Source organism: Chiloscyllium punctatum, chromosome 30 (assembly GCF_047496795.1).
Source record: "Chiloscyllium punctatum isolate Juve2018m chromosome 30, sChiPun1.3, whole genome shotgun sequence".
In the NCBI taxonomy this organism is placed as follows: domain Eukaryota; kingdom Metazoa; phylum Chordata; class Chondrichthyes; order Orectolobiformes; family Hemiscylliidae; genus Chiloscyllium; species Chiloscyllium punctatum.
The window spans coordinates 42,844,289-42,866,583 of record NC_092768.1 but is presented as its reverse complement, the minus strand read 5'-3'; the positions used below and the strand labels follow the sequence as shown (position 1 = coordinate 42,866,583).

Below are 22,295 nucleotides of genomic sequence, written 5' to 3'. Positions count from 1 at the left end.
AAGCGCGGTGGGGAAAGACCACCGTGTAAGATCGGCCTGCCTAAAGAAGAACAGGGGGCCCATGCGGACGTTTTTTTGGGCTCTGCTGATGCCTCAGCCAAATATATGTATATGTACAAGATTGAAATATGCACAGGATTGTAAATGACAAGGAAAAATTCGAATCTGTGTTTGTAAGTATGGACATATGTATGGCATGATCAAATGTACAGACCATCAAATCATTTTATGAATAAAGTATATTTTGAAATAAAAAAAAGTGTACTGCCTGCAGGATTTCCCTGGGGCAGGCTACTTCGATGTGATCTTCAGAAGCGTGAAGCAGTGCGAACAGCTCCTGAAGGTCTTCAAGGAGAAGGAAGGGGAGCCGCTGTTTTCCATCTTGTCAGCGACCCCATTGTGTGTGCTTCCTGCACAGAGGAATCAGGTTGTTAACAATCCATATGTACAACCCCTATGTTCCAGCGGCTGATGTCCTGACCTTCCTGGGAAGGTACGTCCAAGTTGAGGGAGAAGCCACTGATGTGATCGACCCCTTTGGGATCTGGACCAGTAAGCGGCAGGTCAGGGTAACTCTGAGGGCCGATGACAGTGGGAACATCCTCCACCCACCCTCGAGCTTCGCAATTGGAGGGAGCAGAGGCTACCTGACATATGCAGGGCAGCCGAAAGTATGCCGAACCTGCTGGAAGTCGGGACACGTGGCGGCGGATTGCAAAGTGACCATCTGCAGGAACTGCAAACAGGAGGGTCACTTGACTAAGGACTGCCAGGAAGAAAAGAGCTGCAACCTGTGCGGAGAGGCGGGCCACATGTATAAGACCTGCCCAAGACGGGGGGGCCCCACTTACGCACAGATGGCTGGAGGTGGCAATGTGAGCCGTGGACCCCCAAAGACCAGTAAGGTCCACCCAGACAGCAGGGAAACGGAGTCTGGTGGCACCCAGAAAGAAGAACAGGCTGGAGTGGAGGAGGCGGCAGCCAGCGGAGAGACACAGCAGCTGATCCTAGCTCTAGCCGGGCAGATGGAAGAAATGGAGGAGGAGGTAATCAAGCAGACGAGGAGTGGATACCTGTTAAAAACAGGAAGTGGAAATCTTGCCAGGCCCCCAAAGCCTCCCAGCAAAAGGGGAAAAGACAGCTGCACGAGGGAGGGACGGCCAGCTCTTGGGGGGGAAGATGGACGCAAAGAAGGTCATCACCACCAGAAGAAGAGACAGAGCGCCGTCGGTAAAAAGGAGGGCATTTCCTCCCAACCAGGAAACAATGGACCCCCCGAAGTCCACCCTGCACCCAGTGAGAACCAGGAGGTACCCACTGGCCCACAACTACAGGCAACCGAGAGCTGTGATCCTCTGACAGTCCCATTGTCAGACACAGAACTGGACAGGGAGGACCCTTGCCTCGGCTCAATGACACCAGAGCGGGTAAATGACCCCAGTGAGGAGCTGGATAGCTACCTCAGCCCAGCGAAGATCCAGCAGTTCGTGCTCACCATGGGGATGTAGACAGCCACCCCAGAGACAGGACAGTCAAATGGACAATGGTAACCCCATAAACTGGGGGTTAAAGAAGGTTCATTTGCTTTCATATAACAGGGCACCCACTCAGTAGGTGGGTTCTGCTGAAGTCACAGCCAAATACCAAGAGACTGGATAGTTAATAAAGGTAACTGTTAATAGGATAACTGTGAATTTGATTAATTCAATATGTTCTTTGTAACGTTAAGACATGCAATGTATATAACTATGAACAACATGGAAAATTGTACAAGTACCAGAGATTTATTTACATGAATAAAATATATTTTGAAATTTAAAAAAGTCACTGAGAATCGCTCGCTGACTGTCAGAAAATAAAGCATCTACCTTCGAACTGAGACTTGTGTTGTGCAGATTTGTGAGGCAAATTTCCACATTTGGTGCTGTGACTCGGACCTCAACCTCGGGAATATCTCGCTGGGCTGGGCTGAGTAAGTGACACAAAAGTCTGAATGTCGCAGAGCAGAGTGGTTCGAGTGCCTTGGAGTATCTTCCCGCAGACTGGTCCTTGTGTTCCGCCAGACAATCTGTCCCTTGCCCTGTAGAACTGGCATGTGGAAGAGGTTGAACGAACGAGCTGGATCCAGTTTGTCAGGTCGGAAACCTTGTTCGATTGCTCGAAATTGCAGCGGGGTGACATTTGGCTACTCCGTAAAGTTCAGATTCGGGTTTGGGAGCTGCCTACTTCGAATATGGCAGGTGGGAATTAATATAAATGTATATAATAGGAAAGAGGGCGGGCTCGGTACATTCCACACCCAGCAGGATTGATACGGCCGGTGGGAATTAATATAAATGTATATAATAGGAAAGAGGGCGGGCTCGGTACATTCCTCACCCTGCAAGGTTGATACGGCCGGTGGGAATTAATATAAATGTATATAATAGGAAAGAGGGCGGGCTCGGTACATTCCACACCCAGCAGGATTGATACGGCCGGTGGGAATTAATATAAATGTATATAATAGGAAAGAGGGCGGGCTCGGTACATTCCTCACCCAGCAGGATTGATACGGCCGGTGGGAATTAATATAAATGTATATAATAGGAAAGAGGGCGGGCTCGGTACATTCCACACCCTGCAGGATTGATACGGCCGGTGGGAATTAATATAAATGTATATAATAGGAAAGAGGGCGGGCTCGGTACATTCCTCACCCTGCAGGATTGATACGGCCGGTGGGAATTAATATAAATGTATATAATAGGAAAGAGGGCGGGCTCGGTACATTCCTCACCCTGCAGGATTGATACGGCCGGTGGGAATTAATATAAATGTATATAATAGGAAAGAGGGCGGGCTCGGTACATTCCTCACCCTGCAGGATTGATACGGCCGGTGGGAATTAATATAAATGTATATAATAGGAAAGAGGGCGGGCTCGGTACATTCCTCACCCTGCAGGATTGATACGGCCGGTGGGAATTAATATAAATGTATATAATAGGAAAGAGGGCGGGCTCGGTACATTCCTCACCCTGCAGGATTGATACGGCCGGTGGGAATTAATATAAATGTATATAATAGGAAAGAGGGCGGGCTCGGTACATTCCTCACCCTGCAGGATTGATACGGCCGGTGGGAATTAATATAAATGTATATAATAGGAAAGAGGGCGGGCTCGGTACATTCCTCACCCTGCAGGATTGATACGGCCGGTGGGAATTAATATAAATGTATATAATAGGAAAGAGGGCGGGCTCGGTACATTCCTCACCCTGCAGGATTGATACGGCCGGTGGGAATTAATATAAATGTATATAATAGGAAAGAGGGCGGGCTCGGTACATTCCTCACCCTGCAGGATTGATACGGCCGGTGGGAATTAATATAAATGTATATAATAGGAAAGAGGGCGGGCTCGGTACATTCCTCACCCTGCAGGATTGATACGGCCGGTGGGAATTAATATAAATGTATATAATAGGAAAGAGGGCGGGCTCGGTACATTCCTCACCCTGCAGGATTGATACGGCCGGTGGGAATTAATATAAATGTATATAATAGGAAAGAGGGCGGGCTCGGTACATTCCTCACCCTGCAGGATTGATACGGCCGGTGGGAATTAATATAAATGTATATAATAGGAAAGAGGGCGGGCTCGGTACATTCCACACCCTGCAGGATTGATACGGCCGGTGGGAATTAATATAAATGTATATAATAGGAAAGAGGGCGGGCTCGGTACATTCCACACCCAGCAGGATTGATACGGCCGGTGGGAATTAATATAAATGTATATAATAGGAAAGAGGGCGGGCTCGGTACATTCCACACCCAGCAGGATTGATACGGCCGGTGGGAATTAATATAAATGTATATAATAGGAAAGAGGGCGGGCTCGGTACATTCCACACCCAGCAGGATTGATACGGCCGGTGGGAATTAATATAAATGTATATAATAGGAAAGAGGGCGGGCTCGGTACATTCCACACCCTGCAAGATTGATACGGCCGGTGGGAATTAATATAAATGTATATAATAGGAAAGAGGGCGGGCTCGGTACATTCCTCACCCTGCAGGATTGATACGGCCGGTGGGAATTAATATAAATATATATAATAGGAAAGAGGGCGGGCTCGGTACATTCCTCACCCTGCAGGATTGATACGGCCGGTGGGAATTAATATAAATGTATATAATAGGAAAGAGGGCGGGCTCGGTACATTCCACACCCTGCAGGATTGATACGGCCGGTGGGAATTAATATAAATGTATATAATAGGAAAGAGGGCGGGCTCGGTACATTCCTCACCCTGCAGGATTGATACGGCCGGTGGGAATTAATATAAATATATATAATAGGAAAGAGGGCGGGCTCGGTACATTCCTCACCCTGCAGGATTGATACGGCCGGTGTGAATTAATATAAATGTATATAATAGGAAAGAGGGCGGGCTCGGTACATTCCACACCCTGCAGGATTGATACGGCCGGTGGGAATTAATATAAATATATATAATAGGAAAGAGGGCGGGCTCGGTACATTCCTCACCCTGCAGGATTGATACGGCCGGTGGGAATTAATATAAATATATATAATAGGAAAGAGGGCGGGCTCGGTACATTCCACACCCAGCAGGATTGATACGGCCGGTGGGAATTAATATAAATATATATAATAGGAAAGAGGGCGGGCTCGGTACATTCCTCACCCTGCAGGATTGATACGGCCGGTGGGAATTAATATAAATATATATAATAGGAAAGAGGGCGGGCTCGGTACATTCCACACCCTGCAGGATTGATACGGCCGGTGGGAATTAATATAAATGTATATAATAGGAAAGAGGGCGGGCTCGGTACATTCCACACCCTGCAGGATTGATACGGCCGGTGGGAATTAATATAAATGTATATAATAGGAAAGAGGGCGGGCTCGGTACATTCCTCACCCTGCAGGATTGATACGGCCGGTGGGAATTAATATAAATATATATAATAGGAAAGAGGGCGGGCTCGGTACATTCCACACCCTGCAAGATTGATACGGCCGGTGGGAATTGTTTATGGCAGAGCAATGAGTTAGAAGTTAAAATGGGGCTGTCCCTCTCTGTAATTGGGAAGGGGGAAATCTGTGAGAAAATACCTGATCAGGAAAATCATTTTAGGGGTTGGAGGCTCCTGTGAGAGATTGGTCATTTTGATAAATTGCTTTTTACAAATTAAAGCATGTCCAGTTTGAATTTTTGAGTGATTTGTGATGGCGTGTGTGGTGAAAGCTTTCATTTGAATAGTGAATTGATTCCAAAACTACGACTTCACACTTTTAACTGCAATCGCATTAGAACAATTGATCGGAGTGCCAATGTTTGGTCTTGTCTGTGTGGGTTTTGTGGTGTTGTTTGTTCTTTGTTTCTTACTTTTTGCTTACAAAACGATGGGGTGAACTCTAAAATGCCAAAGATAGGTTGCCCCCGGGAGGAAGTCAGTCTTGTCTCATTGAGAAGGGTGGCTAACTGTCGCGCTGCCGTTTCACGGGTGACACAGCAGTACCGTGTTGCAAGAGTAAGGTGGGGTAAAGAATTTAGAGAGGATGTGTGCAGAGACCCTTTGTGGGGTAGGATTCATGTGATCCAATGCCTGGATGTGTTTGGGAAGGTGGCTAGGGGCCAGCAGTCCCCTAAAATTAAGATCACCGACAGCGTCCCGAGGGCTCTTTTGGGCGGCCCTCCCACCACCCTATTCCCGTGAGTATCCCCAAAGTTACTGTCAGTGCTGAGTAATTTGACCCTCGGGTGGACCAGGTCATTGCTCTGGTCCCTCCCAGCCACGCAGGGGGAGGCTGTTACAATTCGACATACTGGGGCTACAAATTACTCGTCTCAGTACTCAACAGGGTCCTAGTGTCCAGACGGAATGTGCTGGTGATTTGTGAACCTTATCAGCGAATTTCTTTAAAAAAAATCTCTGAACCTAACATTGATAAAAAATCACCTCAGACTTTAACATTTGTTCATCAAGTGGTGGAATTACAGTGAATTTTATATAGTTTAATTTAAAAATTGTAAAAAAGAGAATAAAGATGGTTTTGGATGTACCAAACCAACAATATTGTTTTCAGAAAATGATACTGGTTGAATTAAACTTTTTTGTGAGATTTGTAGTGTCAGTTCAACGTTATCTTGCAAAAAAAATGTAACAAAGGCTAAAATACTCTGGTAAATATCTGTGTCTTTGGGTTAGTCATTATTTGTGCACACGAAGCAGCTTGACAAGACTGGTATTAATGCTGCCGCAGACATTTCACAGCCTAGGGCATTATAAATGAGCAATGACTGATCAGAACTACTTTTCAAAAAAAAAACAAATTGGGGATTTAAATTGAAAGACTAGAACCAGGCAATTATAATGGAGTTCAAAGTTGGAAACTGTGCACATTTTACATTGCAGCATTGGATTTTGATTTAAATGAATTTCCAGTTTTGATTGAAGACTGAACGAAAATCCTACTCAAGAGGAAAAAAACTTGTGATTTGGGATGTGCATGTAACTGAACAATCCTGATACAATTTCCTATATACAACACTAAGCAGATTTGAATCATTTCTGTGACTTTGAAATCTGTTTGTTCTTATTACATCACAGTGTGATGTCTTATCACTTGTTCGGTTTCCATTTCTCATTAAATATGCTTATTACTCAATATTTTAAAACAATTTGTACTAATCCTGAACTGAATTACCACAGGTAATTAATTAATTAATTGGCAAGCCTTTATACACACTGTCAGTAATCTGTGTCATTGCCTCATGGTTACTTTAAAAAATGGCTGCCTTGATTAATGTTCAATTGGTGACAGAAGTTATGGCAATATGAGGAAACATGTCGGTAGCACAACAAGTGAGGGACCGTTATGGGAAAGTGTGACTTTGTGTTCCTCATGCAAAGCACTGGCACTGAAACAAGAGGTTGAAGAACCTTCTGTACGGTAGTCACTTTTATTTTCACTTGATAAGCTTGCCTAGGAGTAGGAAAAATCGAATTGATGGGATTCTTTACACTTATTTCTGGACAGAATGGAGGCAATACTTCTCTTAGATGTTGAAATGGGATGTATTAATGACGTTTAAAAACAAGGGAACAGGAGAAACAGCATAAAGAGGAGCTACAGCAACAGCGCTGTAGAGAGGACCTAAGCACTTTTCGGGATCCCGAGCTCAAGTCTGGTAGACCAACCCTGTTTGAGGTGGACAAGGAATGGGGATGTTACCCTCGTGCGTCGGTGCCTCTCAGTGAGCCACCTATGACTCTGTCCCCGCCGCTGTACCCAAATCCCGAGAAGATCTGTATAGCTGATTGAGTTAAGATGTGCTCTAGGAAACCAGCAGCACCCTGTTACCTTTACACTGGAGCTAAAAATGTGTTGCTGGAAAAGCGCAGCAGGTCAGGCAGCATCCAAGGATCAGGAGAATCGACGTTTCGGGCATGAGCCCTTCTTCAGGAATGAGGAAAGTGTGTCCAACGTGCTAAGATAAAAGGAGGGACTTGGGGGAGGGGCATTGGAAATGCGATAGGTGGAAGGAGGTCAAGGTGAGGGTGATAGGCCGGAGTGGGTGTGGGGGCGGAGAGGTGAGGAAGAAGATTGCAGGTTAGGAAGGCGGTGCTGAGTCCGAGGGTTGGGACTGAGACAAGGTGGGGGAGGGGAAATGAGGAAACTGGAGAAATCTGAGTTCATCAGGTTGGAGGCGGAAGATGAGGCGCTTTTCCTCCAGCCATTGTGTTGCTATGGTCTAGCGTTGGAGGAGTCCAAGCACCTGCATGTCCTTGGTGGAGTGGGAGGGGGAGTTGAAGTGTTCAGCCACAGGGCGGTTGGGTTGGTTGGTGCGGGTGTCCCAGAGGTGTTCTCTGAAACATTCTGCAAGTATGCGGCCTGTCTCCCCAATATAGAGGGGGCCACATTGGGTGCAGCAGATGCAGTAAATGATGTGCATGGAGGTGCAGGTGAATTTGTGGTGGATATGGAAGGATCCCTTGGGGACTTGGAGGGAAGTAAGGGGGGTGGTGTGGGCGCAAGTTTTGCATTTCTTGTGGTTGCAGGGGAAGGTGTCGGGAGTGTAGGTTGGGTTAGTGGGGGGTGAGGACATGACGAGGGAGTCACGGAGGGAGTGGTCTTTTCGGAACACTGATAGGGATGGGGAGGGAAATATATCCCTGGTGGTGGGGTCCGTTTGGAGGTGGCGGAAATGACGACGGATGATACGATGTATATGGAGGTTGGTGGGGTGGTAGGTGAGGATCAGTGGGGTTCTGTCCTGGTGGCAATTGGAGGGGCGGGAAGTGGAGGAGATGCAGTGGAGAGCATCGTGATCATGTCTGGGGGGAAATTGCGGTCTTTGAAGAAGGAAGCCATCTGGGCTGTACGGTATTGGAACTGGTCCTCCTGGGAGCAGATGCGGCAGAGACGAAGGAATTGGGAATATGGGATGGCGTTTTTACAGGGGGCAGGGTGGGAGGAGGTGTAGTCTAGGTAGCTGTGGGAGTCGGTCGGTTTATAGTAAATGTCCATGGTGATTCGGTCGCCCGAGATAGAAATGGAGGGCTGCACTTTCTGAGGGTGAGAGGTTAGAGTGGGTGAGAGGGGTGGAGAAGTTGAGGCGGTTAATGTCGCAGCGGCAGTTGGCTATGAAGAGATTGAGGGCGGGTAAGAGGCTAGCACGGGATGGACAAGGTGGGGGGAAGGGAAATGAGGAAACTGGAGAAATCTGAGTTCATCCCTTGTGGTTGAAGGGTTCCTAGGTGGAAGATGAAGAGCTCTTCCTCCAGCCGTCATGTTGCTATGGTCTGGCGATGGAGGAGTCCACCTTTGCACTGGAGTTCACCATCTCCATGGCACCCCCAAAACTATGCTCCTCACAAGACAGCTACCAAACGCCTATTCACACATTATCACAGGATATCAACATTCATCAGGCTTTGAAAGTTCATAATTACCTACTTTAAACTGTATGGTGACAATCGTCCATGTGACTGATAAACCTTGTGTTTAATTCATATAAAATATACTGTGTCTGTGTCAGGCAGAGATTTGTGAAGAAGTGTCACCACAAGTAGACACATGGCTACTTTGGGGACATTTTGAATCTCTCACCAGCTGTCCGATATAAAGCTGCTGCTGTTGTACAGAAAACCTGTGTCGTCTGGATTTGTTGGACAAAGCAGACATCAACACCCCTGTCCTATTACTCTACATTTACCCTGACTAATGCACCTAACCTAAACTTCCCTGAACACTATGGGCAATTTAGCATGGCCAATTCACCTAATTTGCACATCTTTGGACAGTGTGAGGAGACCTGAGCACCCAGAAGAAACCCATGCAGACACGGAGAATAAACAAACTCCAAACAGACAGTCTCCCGAGGCTGGAATCGAACCTGGGTCCTGGTGCTATGAGGCAGCAGTGTTAACGACCTTGCCACCCACCTCATCATACTCCCCAGATGCCTCATCTGTTAGAGATGCAAACACTTCACTTGCCCTACCTACCAATGTTGTTTGAATCAACAATACCCACATGGTCACAAGCCATTTAATTTGCTTAGCCACTTTCTTAAATGAAATGAAGAAGGCTTCTATGGCTTTCCTGTCTAACTTTACCAACATTTGAGACATATTTAAACAGAATCCTACCAGGCCTTTGGCTATGATAGTTGCTGTTCAGCTTTGTCCTCATCACTATTCCCCCCCCCTTTACCTTTGCCTCCACCACTTTAAATCAACTTGCCTTTTTTGCCAGCCTCTGAAGTTCCCTCATTATCCATTTTATCGGCTTTTAATTGTAACTCAAATTATTTCATTTCCTTTTCATAGTCAAGCTGTTTGAATTCGTTTGTTCTTTTTTCTACTGCAATTCCCTCTCTCCTTTCCTCACAGGCACAGGGAACCTCAACTTCAGCTTGTCTGCCAATTCTGAACGCTGGGCCTTATTCATCTTCTATAAACCACCCCAAGTGACTTCATCCACACCCAGGAAATTCCCAGCCACTGAAAGTGCCATTATTACACAAGGTACACTTTATTTAAACCAACTGAATGCAACACCCAAAAAGAGATATCAACAATCACCACTCACCGTCATTGAGGTACGGTCTCACTAATGCCTTGCACACTTCCCTACCTTTCTACATTATTTCTTAAGGAATAAATGCTGACATTCCATTTGTCTCTTCCTCCCTTTGTAAACACCCTCCAATTCACAGTCCATAGAACTTTGGAAGATAACTACCAATGCATCCAACACTTCCAGGGCCATTTTCTTTAGTACTCTAGGAAGTAGGTTATCAAACTCTGGTGATTTTATAACCGTTAACTACATTATTTCGCCTGTACCATCTGGTCTGCTATAATGTGGTAGTTAAATTCTTGTGCAATCCTGTGTTATAAGAAAATTGTATAATAGCAGCACCATTTAATATAATGGGACTGGAATCATATTCTAACCAATACAGGCTTGAAAAGTCTGCACTTTGCAAAGAGTGTCCCCACATCATCAATTGCGATACAGTGGATTCACTTTGAGAAAATGTGCATTACAGCAGAACGACCTGTACCATTTTCTTACTTATTCTGAAAACAAACTTCAGTTCTTTCTGAAAGAAAAAAAGCAGAAATAATCCCTGTTCAGTTGAGACAGAACCAAAGTTTGTGTTAAATACTTTTGCCATTTCTTTGTTCCCCGTTATAATTCCCCCGACTTTTTCTCTTCACTCATTTATAGAAGTTTTTATGGTCAGTTTCCATGTTCCCGCCACTTTGACCCTTACTCTCTGCTTTTCCCCTTTTGAACAAAGATTTGTTTTCTTTTGTTAAATTAAATGCTCCTAACCCTCAGGCTGCATTTTCTGGCAGTTTGCCATGTCTCCTCTTTGTATCTGACACTCTCCCTAATTCCTTGTGTTGAGCCAGTTACCTCTATTACTGCTGGACAAGATGGGAATGAATAATTGTTGTAACTCATGTACACGACTTTAGATATGAATCATTGCTGATCCACCATTAACCCTCTTAGCAAGGTTCCCTCACCCACCCCTTTGCAATTTACGTCTCCCACCCTCATCATTCCATTATTTTGATTCAGAGCAGTGGAGGGAGTCCAAAAGCAGGAGACAAGGCTGATGCCCATAATCCTGGCTGTTACTGTAACAACACTCATGTGAGGAACAAGAGCATGCCCAGACTGAGGGTACAGCTGATCGGGGAAAGTGGAGGGAACTTGTGCTTGGAGTCGGAGGAGGTAGGGGAGGTCCTTAATGAATGCTTTGCTTCAGTATTCACTAGTGAGAGGGACCTTGTCATGAGTGAGGACAATGTGAAATAGGCTGATACACTCAAATGGGTTGATGATAAGGAGGAGGATGTGCTGAAAATTTTGAGAAACATGAGGATAGATAAGGCCTCTGGGCCAGATGGGATATACCCTAGCTTACTTTGGGAAGTGAGGTAAGAGATTGCTGCACCTTTGGCAATGATCACTGTTCACTGTCCTCTGGAGTAGTACAAGATTATTGGACGGTGGCAAATGCTATTCCCTCATTTAAGAAAGAGAATATGGATTACAGACCCGCCAGTCTTACATCAGCTGTGAGCAAATTATTGGAGAGGATTCTGAGGGAAAGGATTTATGATTATTTGGGAAAGCAGTTTGATTAGAGATAGTCAGCATGGCTTTGTGCAGGGCAGGACGTGCCTCACAAACATTATTGAATTCTTTGAGGATGTGACAAAACACGTTGATGAAGGCAGACCAGTGGATGTGGTGTATATGGATTTTAGCAAGGCATTTGATAAGGTTCCCCATGGAAGGCTGATTCAGAAAGTTGTTGTGGTTCCGTTCGCTGAGCTGGGAATTTGTGTTGCAGACGTTTCGTCCTCTGTCTAGGTGACATCCTCAGTACTTGGGAGCCCCCTGTGAAGCGCTTCTGTGATCTTGCCTCCGCCATTTATAGTGGTTTGTCCCTGCCACTTCTGGTTGTCAGTTCCAGCTGTCCATTGCAGTGGTCGGTATATTGGGTCCAGGTAGTGTGCTTATTGATTGAATCTGTGGATGAGTGCCATGCCTCATTCAGTTCAGTTCTGGTCATTGTGTTGAGTTCTGGTCACCTCATTATAGGAAGGATGTGGAAGGTTTAGAGAGGGTGCAAGGGAGATTTACCAGGATACTGTCTGGACTGGAGGGCATGTCTTATGAAGAAAGGTTGAGGGAACTAGGGCTTTTCTCAATGGATCAAAGAAGGATGAGCTGTGACTTGATAAATATATACAAGCTGATGAGAGGCAGATACTTTTTCCTTGGATGGAAATGGCTCTCATGTGGGGGTCACAATTTTAGGGGAATTGGAGGAAGGTTTAGGGGAGATGTCAGAGGTAGGTTCTTTACTCAGAGAGTGGTGGGTGATGGAATGCCAGCAGTGGTAGTCGAGTCAGATACATTAGGGACATTTAAGTAACTCTTGGATAGGCACATGGAAGACAGTACAATGAAGGCTATTTGATCCTAGAGTAGGATAAAAGATCAGCACAACATCGCGGACCGAAGGCATTCTCCCCAGGGTTGTGTGGGTCCCCGGAGCCTCCTGAACACCTTCCCCGGGTAGAGGTTACTGGGAGAGGCCACCCACCCGCTTACCCCCTCCGGGGGTGGGGAGGGGGATCCATTCAACCCCGACCTGAGAGGCTTCCCCATGGGAGCGGGGCTCCCGAAATACAGAGAGCCCACACCCTGTGTCCTGCCAACGGGAGAAAGGTCAGTTTTCCCTGTGTCTGTTTCACAGCGAGTAACTCAACCTGTCTGTGTCTGATCTCCCTGGGAACTGGTGACAGAAATCTGTTCATCTCTTTATTGGGTATTTTACTGACACTGGGACCAATCATTGAATCTGCTTCTGCAGCTTGAAGCTCAGGAAAGGAATAAAATACTTTGTCGATAGTGAAATGGCGTCGTGGTAAAAAATGAAGTTTTTTTTTTCAGTTTGTGAACAGCAGATATTTTCCAATCACTGTTATATTCCCAATCCCTGATGGGAATAGGGAGAGTGGATTCCCAGAATGTTGCTGATCCTTCTCTCCATCTCCCTGTGTTTTTCCCGGGTCTCTCCCGGTAAGTCCAGAATTCAGCTTTCCATTCTCTCTCTCTCTCTCTGTGTCTGGGGTGAATGGGAATCTCTTGGGGAGAGTTTGAAATGGGGGATGTTTGACCAGCCGCCTGTTATACAGCCTGCCTGATCTTTTACACATTGAAGGCAGCACAGTCTGGGAGACTCTGATGGGATTTGTGTCCAGGTCTCCTGACAGCAGGATGTAGAAACCCCGAGATCAGAGAAGTTCTGAGCAAATGGGAAATGGTTCCAATGGAGAATTTTAATTTTCACATCGATTGGGAGAAGCTCCATCCGTCCTAATCTAAAACCTTCTTCGAGGTAATTATGTTCCTGTTCTTGTAAGGCAGTAGTAAAATGTGAGCTGGGTTATGGGTTGCCCTCAGTTTGAAATGTGTAAAAATGGTGTATTTTTATTATGAGTTTTAATACTGTGGACTGAAATGGGAAAGCCCTGTTTTCCAGCAGGGATTTACAAGGATGGCTGCATGGTGTGGAAGTAAGGAATTCGATACCTCTTGTGAACCAGCCTTAGGTGACAGTGCGGAGTTTGCACATTCTCCCTGTGTCTATGTGGGTTTCCTCCGGGTGCTCTGGTTTCCTCCCACAGCCACAAAGATGTGCAGGTCAGGTGAATTGGCCATGCTAACTTGCCCCTAGGGTAGGTACATTCGTCAGAGGGAAATGGGACCGGGTGGGTTACTCTTCGGCGGGTCGGTGTGGACTTGTTGGGCCGAAGGGCCTGTTTCCACATTGTACGTAATCTAATCTAACCCTGTTTGTGTAGCTGTTGGTTTCAGCTGAAATATCTCCACCAAGACTGGTATCCCATCACCAAGTCACATATTCATAAGATCTAGGAGCAGAATTAGGCTATTCGGCCCATCAAGCCTGCTCTGCCATTCCATCATGGCTGTTCTGCTCCTCACCTCCATTTTCCTGCCTTCTCCCCATATCCCTTCACCCCATTACCAATTAAACAGCTGTCTAATTCCTCCTTAAATTTACTCACTGCCCTAGCATTCACCGCACTCTGTAACCTCTCCCATTCTATTCCTCCAGATCCCAATCTTTTTTGTCCCCATCCCAATGCTCTCTCTTCACCGCTGACTTTTCCTACCTCATTTCCAAACCCTCCACATTCTCTTCTCACTTCTCAGTGTCTCTCTTCCACGCTCTCCAGTCTCTCTTCCTCACTTCCCAGTTCCTTCCCCTCCCCCTCTCAGGTTTCTTACTGCCAAACCTCCCCATCTCCCTTACAGTCTATTTCCCCCACGCCTGGTTTTCTCCTGACTTCATCCCAAATCTCTCACTGTTATCCCTTTCCAATTTCTTTTCCACCCACTTCGCAGTCTCTCTTCACTCATCTCTCCTGTCCTCGGCCTTTTTTTTTAATCCCCAAACTCTCCTCCCTCCTCCACTTTCTCTTTGCCCTCCATCTCTCTCTTTCTCTCTATCACTTCCTATCTTCTGTCCATTTTTCTGTCTTTCTTCACATGAATCTCTTTTCCTCTTCTTCTACAGTCAATCCACCCCCCTCTCAATCTCTCCCCTCCCCAGTCACTTCACCCCTGCCAGTATCTCACCCTCTTCCCCAGTCTCCTATCTCTTCCCAGAAGCTTCACCTCCCTGTTCTCTCTCCTCTGCCCTCGGTCTGTCTCCTCCCCAGTCTCTATCTTTCCCCAGTGTCTCTCTCTCTCTATTTCTCTCTCTCTCTCTCCACCTCCCCCTCGAGTATATCTCTTCCCCCATCCCCAGTATTTCTCTTCCATCCCTAGTCACAGTCCCTCCCCAGTCTCTTTCCCTCCCCAATGTCTGTCCCTCCCCAGTCTCTGTCCCTCCTCCTGCCTATCCCGCTCCAGTTTCTCTCCCTCCCCATTCGCTCTTCCTCCCCCCCACCACATACTATCTTGTTTTCTAGTTTCTCTCCTCCCAGTTTCCCTCCCAGACTTTACATTGCAGTTTGATAACCAGCTTCTTGAACTGTTTGTATTACAGAGACTAACTCACACACGATCATGTACACAATTGTCTCAGGGGGACAAGATTTCCCTGAGGTCACTGGTGTTGCGGTGGTCAACGGAATACAAACAAGTTACTTTGACAGTGATACCCGTCGCTGTGTCCCCAGGCAGCAGTTCCTGGCTGATTCACTCAGTATGAAATTCTGGGACGATGCTACAGACTTGACAATCACACACACCGGGCTGGCAAAGGAGAATCTGAAATCTATCTTGGAAAGGACAAATCAGACTTCAGGTAAATACTCATCATCAATTGTCCACATTATCCACTTGGTCAGTCTACTCAGATCATCTCCCAGCACTGACCCCTGGGTCACTCCAAGCACTCCATCCCCCAACACTGACCCTGGGTCACTCCACTCAGTCCATCCCCCTGCACTGACTTTGGAATGTAAATTGTAGTGAACACTGGGAACTGATTCTGCAACTTTAACTTGAGATTGGAACCCTTTCTCCTCTGATCAGACTGTGACCCTCATTCCCTACTTCCATCTGATATTTGATCCCCTTTCCCTCTGATCAGACAGTGTGTGATTATCTCTTAATTGATGATTGATCCCTATTTGGTCACTGACAGGAATTCACACTCTCCAATGGATACGTTCTGTTGAGGTCAGTGAAGATGGCTCTGTGAAGAGATTGATGAGATTTGGATTTGATGGAAAGGACTTTATTAATTTAGAGTCAGACAGAATGCGATGGATTGCATCCAATCACTTTGCAGTGATGCTGAAAGAGAAATGGGATTCGGATCAAGCCTGGAACAACTACTGGGAATCATATCTGCAAGGAACATCTGTTGAATGTTTAAATAGATATCTGGAAGCTGGAAAGGAATATTTCACAAGGAAAGGCACGTATTTCAATTTTGATCCCATGTTCTGATCTAACCTCACTGATCTATGAAACCGTTCTCCCATTCCATTCAGTGTCTGTCTATTGTTTGTGTTTTCACCCTTTCCCATCACAGTTCAGCCTGAAGTGTTCATCTCCAGGAGGGAGCCCAGTCGCCAGGACAAGCCATTCGTTCTCTCCTGCCTGGCCACTAGGTTTTATCCTGTAGACATTGAGGTGACCTGGCTAAGGAATGGAGAGGTCATGTCTGAGACCCAATCCTCAGGGGTTCGACCGAACCACGATGGGACCCATCAGATCCAGAAAGAGATTGAGATCAATGCTGGGGATGAGGATCAATATTCCTGTCAAATTGAACACAGCAGCCTGGCAGAGGCCCAGCTCTATCAGTGGGGTAAGGGACTGGTGTGTGTGTGTGTGTGTGTGTGTGTGTGTGTGTGTTGTTTCAACATGGGGTAAGCTCTTCTGCTACTTAAACCAAACACACAGAAAAGCTCACCTCGCCTTGTAATCTGTTAAAGGATGAGTGACAGAAAACTAACCAAATTCCACTATTTAATGAAAAATAACAATGTTATTCTTTAACTCCTAAAGTGAACATTGAACTACAACTATTTACAACTGTAAGCCTCCTTTCTTTGAGATTTATTGTCTACCTCCCACTCTTTCACAATATACTGATCCAAGAAAACCCCTATTAAATTAACAGCAAATCAGTTTTCAAAACCAGCCAGTGCTGTCCAACCTCCTCTGTAGCTTTCCCTGGGCCATCTTTGATCTTCTGCTGCAAAGCTGTTTCATATGAAAAGGTATCTTTCAGAAAGAAAGGTTGTGGGCGGTCTGTATGGCAGAAGGTGCTCATTGTCTCTCTGGCTAACTGTCCAAAATGCCTGCTTTTTATACTCCAAAAACATGGGATTGTCTCATTTGGATCAATGTTGTCAAAACAGTAAAATTCAAAGTCGATTGGATTTTAATACCTTAGGGCATAATTTAAACTGATTGGTTTAATTCAAATTGGTGTGAAAACATAACAACCAAGCTCAGCTATTTGTTTCACAGCCAAATGTTACATTTTTAATTTTCCAGCACACTGTGCCATGACCGGTGTTTGCCAGCTTGCACTCTCTCTTCAAGGTACAGTACACACCTTCAACTTCATAATAGTGTGTACAACCCATTAATAAAGGAACAGGCATTTGGAGAGTGAATTTGGGTGAGATCCAATACAATGTGTCAACCAATCCCAACAGTTCCCAATGGGCAGGATCTGTTACAATGGTCCCAATCAACACAGAATTGGGACTGGAAATGGGAACAGAGGCAATGCTTATATTATTACATTGTGTTTCAGAAATCCGACAAAACAGTGTGGAACATATCTATCTTGTAATTTTGATTGGATTATTGGCTGCAATGGCTGTAATATTCGGAATAATCATCTGGAAAAGGCACTGGAGAGGTAAGAATCAGAAAGAGGGGAGTGTGGAACTGAGGGGACAGAGTGAGTGTGGGGGAATCTCCAGGACTGGGAGTACAGGGCACTGTGTTGAATGGAACTGATTGAATTCCCACACACAGATACACACGTATAAACACATCTTGTTCCCTGTCTGATCTTCCTTTTTCAGATCGGCCCAGACCAGGTCTAATATTGATCATTAAACCCATCACACACACTTACATCCTCACTGACTGAATATCAATGGGCTGGGAGAGATTTCCAGAATCTCCATAAGGTGTAAGGATGGAGGGGAGTGTGGGAATGAGGATCTCTGACACAATCTCCATTCCCTCACACTTGTTGTGTTCTCACTCTCTCTGAGAATGGATTATTCCCCATCCTAATGGACATTTATTTTGTTTCTGCAGGTTCACCAAGTGGGACCTACACAACAGCTCCCAGTAAGTGACTGAGGGGACAGAATGTTGGGAATGATGGGAGAGGGATTGGAAGGTGTAGTGTTACATGCTCCTCAGTGTGCCTCAGGGTGACACACATCAGAATCCTCATGGTGCAGTTCCTCAATCACCAGTACCTTATCCTCCTCTTCCTCAGCTCCATTCTGCCCTACCCCTCTCCTTCAATTGCCATCTGCCATTCCCTCATCCCCAATCCCTCTCCCTCCCCTCCTTCACCTTTGACTCCCTCTGTACTGTGCTGTGTGAGTCTGGTTAATTAATGCTGAGGGTGATTAAATCCTGGGTGCACTGAGTGATACAGAATATCTCACACACTGTCTCGTTTTATACTTTGTTCCATTTCTCACAGTCTGTTTTTATTTTCTGAGCTTCTGATGTCTCTGTTCCAGCTTCTTCATGATTCAGTGAGTGAATTATCAACTTCCCTCCATAGACTTATTTGTAACTCTTTCACATCTCTCCTGACCCTGTCCCTCCCTCCCAGACACTGTTAAACCCTGTCAGACTAATTCCCTCCCCTCCCCACCCTGAAGTGATTGCCTTGTGTGTGTCCATTCCTGACCTTGTGGGTTTCCTGGGCCCCATTGCAGGATATTCCCGAAGCCTCATTGTGGAATAGTGGAATTCTCCTGTTCCAGTGTGAACATGGACATCATTGTCCATCCTTCCATATTAAAGCAGACACACAGAATTACAGCTCATTGCTCACACCCAGTTCGTTTGGGACTGAGATCGATATTTTCCTGGAATTCTGTTTCCACAGGTTGAGCAGTGGATCCTTCAAGTGGGACCTTCTCAAGTCATGTTTCCATCCCGTCTCAGAAATGTGAGCAGTGTCAGAGGGATCTTCACGGATGGTTCCTCCCTCACACTGTCACATCTTCACTGTCTTCAGTGGGTCAGTGATTTACCTGAAATGTAGCAATGTCCTGAACTCCCTCTGAGTGAGTTTTTGTATTGCAGGAAGTGGATCAATTCTGCACTTTTTGTCAACAATTGTTAGTGATGATATTTGTATAAAATTTGCAACTGTCTTTTTTATGTGGACAAAGAATCTCACCATTTACCTCTTGCTGTTCAGTTTTTATTCTATCCAATATGAAGCTGAACTGATCTGTTTTGTACTTTAACCAGTCGAAGCAAACTTGATCTCTTATATATTGTCCCTTTATTTTCTTATCACAGTGACCTATTTATGGTTATAAATATTGATGATAAATAGGAACAGATTTTTAGCTGCAAATACTGATAATTGTGGTGTGTAAAAATAAATCATTGTTTCTGGTCGATTTGTTCACTTTCTTCATTAATGAATTTCACAGGAAAGGTTTAATTCATTCACTCAGCAGCTTGTGGCTCTTGGAACCAGCAGATGTTGAGCTTCAATTCAATGTGAACTGGGGGAATGAAGACCATCCAACTCCCCAACAAGCCTTCCCCAAACTAACCAGGAAGCTCAAAGTGTTTATGGAATGTGTGTTCAGAGTTGGATAGTTGATAATGTCTGGGAGTGTTCATTCCCCAGGGTGGGGGAGGAACGTCCTTTCGGAAGGATCTGAATGAGTGTGAAGAGGGGGCCAGGCAGCTGCTGGGAATCAGGAATACTTCACCCAGCAGCTATTGGAGGGAGGAAAGGGCAGGCCCACCAGCTGAATGACCCACACAATCCTTGAGACATTAACAGGAGAGAATTGTAATATGATCTCTGACTTGTCCACACTCTGGGAAATGGGATTTGAACAATTCAATCATCTCCTTCACCATGTTACCCATCAACATACTGATCGCTCTCGCCACCATGTTGTAGAGTCTTTTACCTTAAAATTTGCAAGGCGGGTAACTTGGTGTAAAATCCAATTTATGTTTAAAAGTCTTATCCAGCTCAAACTGATTTAAATTCCTTTTGTGTCATGAAAAAAGAAACGTGATAAAAAGTCATGTTGATTTCAGAATACTGGAAATGTCAGTTCAATTTTGTTAAGAACAGCATAAACATAGAACATAGAACAATACAGCACAACAGGCCCTTCGGCCCACGATGTTGTGCCGAACATTTGTCCTAGCTTAAGCACCTATCCATGTACCTATCCAATTGCTGCTTAAAGGTCACCAATGATTCTGACTCTGCCACTCCCACAGGCAGCACATTCCATGCCCCCACCACTCTCTGGGTAAAGAACCCACCCCTGACATCTCCCCTATACCTTCCACCCTTCACCTTAAATTTATGTCCCCTTGAAACACTCTGTTGTACCCGGGGAAAAAGTTTCTGACTGTCTACTCGATCTATTCCTCTGATAATCTTTTAAACCTCTATCAAGTCACCCCTCATCCTTTGCCGTTCCAACGAGAAAAGGCCGAGAACTCTCAACCTATCCTTGTACGGCCTACTCTCCATTCCAGGTAACATCCTGGTAAATCTTCTCTGCACCCTCTCCAAAGCTTCCACATCTTTCCTAAAGTGAGGCGACCAGAACTGCACACAGTACTCCAACTGTGGCCTAACCAAGGTCCTGTACAGCTGCAACATCACTTCATGACTCTTGAATTCAATCCCTCTGCTAATGAACGATAATACACCATAGGCCTTCTTACAAGCTCTATCCACCTGAGTGGCAACTTTCAAAGATCTATGAACATAAACCCCAAGATCCCTCTGCTCCTCCACCTGACTAAGAACCCTAACGTTAACCCTGTATTCTGCATTCTTATTTGTCCTTTCAAAATGGACAACCTCACACTTGACAGGGTTGAACTCCATCTGCCACTCCTCAGCCCAGCTCTGCATCATATCTAAGTCCCTTTGCAGCCAACAACAGCCCTCCTCACTATCCACAACTCCACCAATCTGCGTATCGTCTGCAAATTTACTGACCAACCCTTCGACTCCCTCTTCCAAGTCATTAATAAAAATTACAAACAGCAGAGGACCCAGAGCTGGTCACTGCGGAACCCCACTTGTAACTGGGCTCCAGGCTGAATATTTACCATCTACCACCACTCTCTGACTTCGACCGGTTAGCCAGTTTTCTATCCAACTGGCCAAATTTCCCTCTATCCCATGCCTCCTGACTTTCTGCATAAGCCGACCATGGGGAACCTTATCAAATGCCTTACTAAAATCCATGCACACTACATCCACTGCTCTACCCTCATCCACATGCTTGGTCACCTCCTCAAAGAATTCAATAAGACTTGTAAGGCAAGACCCACCCTTCACAAATCCGTGCTGGCTGTCCTTAATCAAGCAGTGTCTTTCCAGATACTCATAAATCCTAACCCTCAGTACCCTTTCCATTATTTTGCCTGCCACCGAAGTAAGACTAACTGGCCTGTAATTCCCGGGGTTATCCCTATTCCCTTTTTTGAACAGGGGCACAACATTCACCACTCTCCAGTCCCCTGGTACCACCCCCATTGACAGTGAAGACAAAAAGATCATTGCCAACGGTTCTGCAATTTCCTCTCTTGCTTCCCACATAATCCTAGGATATATCCCGTCAGGCCCGGGGGACTTGTCTATCCTCAAGTTGTTCAAAATGTCCAACACATCTTCCTTCCTAACAAGTATCTCTTCGAACTTACCAGTCCGTTTCACACTCTCCTCTTCAACAATACGGTCCCTCTCGTTTGTAAATACTGAAGAAAAGTACTCATTGAAGACCTCTCCTATCTCTTCCAACTCAATACACAGTCTCCCACTACTGTCCTTGATCGGACCTACCCTCGTTCTCGTCATTCTCATGTTTCTCACATACGCATAAAATGCCTCGGGGTTATCCTTGATCCTATCCGCCAAAGATTTTTCATGCCCTCTCTTAGACCATAAGACCATAAGACATAGGAGTGGGAGTAAGGCCATTCGGCCCATCGAGTCCACTCCGCCATTCAATCATGGCTGATGCGCATTTCAGCTCCACTTGCCAGCATTCTCCCCATAGCCCTTAATTCCTCTAGACAACAAGAACCTATCAATCTCGGCCTTGAAGACATTTAACGTCCCGGCTTCCACTGCAATCCGTGGCAATGAATTCCACAGGCCCACCACTCTCTGGCTGAAGAAATGTCTCCGCATTTCTGTTCTGAAATGACCCCCTCTAATTCTAAGGCTGTGTCCACGGGTCCTAGTCTCCTCGTCTAACGGAAACAATTTCCTAGCATCCACCTTTTCCAAGCCATTTATTATTTTGTACGTCTCTATTAAGTCTCCCCTTAATCTTCTAAACTCCAACGAATACAATCCCAGTATCCTCAGCCGTTCCTCATATGCTAGACCTGTCATTCCAGGGATCATCCGTGTGAATCTCCGCTGGACACGTTCCAGTGCCAGTATGTCCTTCCTGAGGTGTGGG

At 45.7% G+C, this 22,295-nt stretch overlaps 1 protein-coding gene across 8 annotated transcripts; it reads left to right on the top strand.

Annotated features, from left to right (window-relative positions):
- The first annotated feature begins 1,986 nt into the window (after positions 1-1,986).
- Positions 1,987-19,230, top strand: LOC140455476 (class I histocompatibility antigen, F10 alpha chain-like). 8 transcript variants are annotated; one of them, XM_072550392.1, is made up of 7 exons: positions 1,987-2,136; positions 15,140-15,400; positions 15,743-16,018; positions 16,136-16,414; positions 17,375-17,482; positions 17,893-17,925; positions 18,707-19,230. In XM_072550392.1, exons 1-7 carry the CDS (start codon positions 2,094-2,096, stop codon positions 18,709-18,711), a joined length of 1,005 nt encoding a protein of 334 aa, XP_072406493.1. In that variant the 5' UTR covers positions 1,987-2,093; the 3' UTR covers positions 18,712-19,230. The 8 variants fall into 8 exon arrangements, with proteins under 8 accessions (XP_072406493.1, XP_072406495.1, XP_072406497.1 ...); XM_072550394.1 differs by lacking the exon at positions 1,987-2,136 and adding an exon at positions 2,172-2,240; XM_072550396.1 differs by lacking the exon at positions 1,987-2,136 and adding an exon at positions 12,661-12,789.
- The last annotated feature ends 3,065 nt before the right edge of the window (positions 19,231-22,295 follow it).

Bases quoted from the DNA above. Each gene is read 5' to 3' on its own strand.
- LOC140455476 (XM_072550389.1), top strand. From the start codon at position 13,092: ATGTTGCTGATCCTTCTCTCCATCTCCCTGTGTTTTTCCCGGGTCTCT. The intron at 13,144-15,139 runs GTAAGTCCAGAA...TTTGTATTACAG, and splicing joins TTTTTCCCGGGTCTCTCCCG to AGACTAACTCACACACGATC. The intron at 16,415-17,374 runs GTAAGGGACTGG...ATTGTGTTTCAG, and splicing joins GGCCCAGCTCTATCAGTGGG to AAATCCGACAAAACAGTGTG.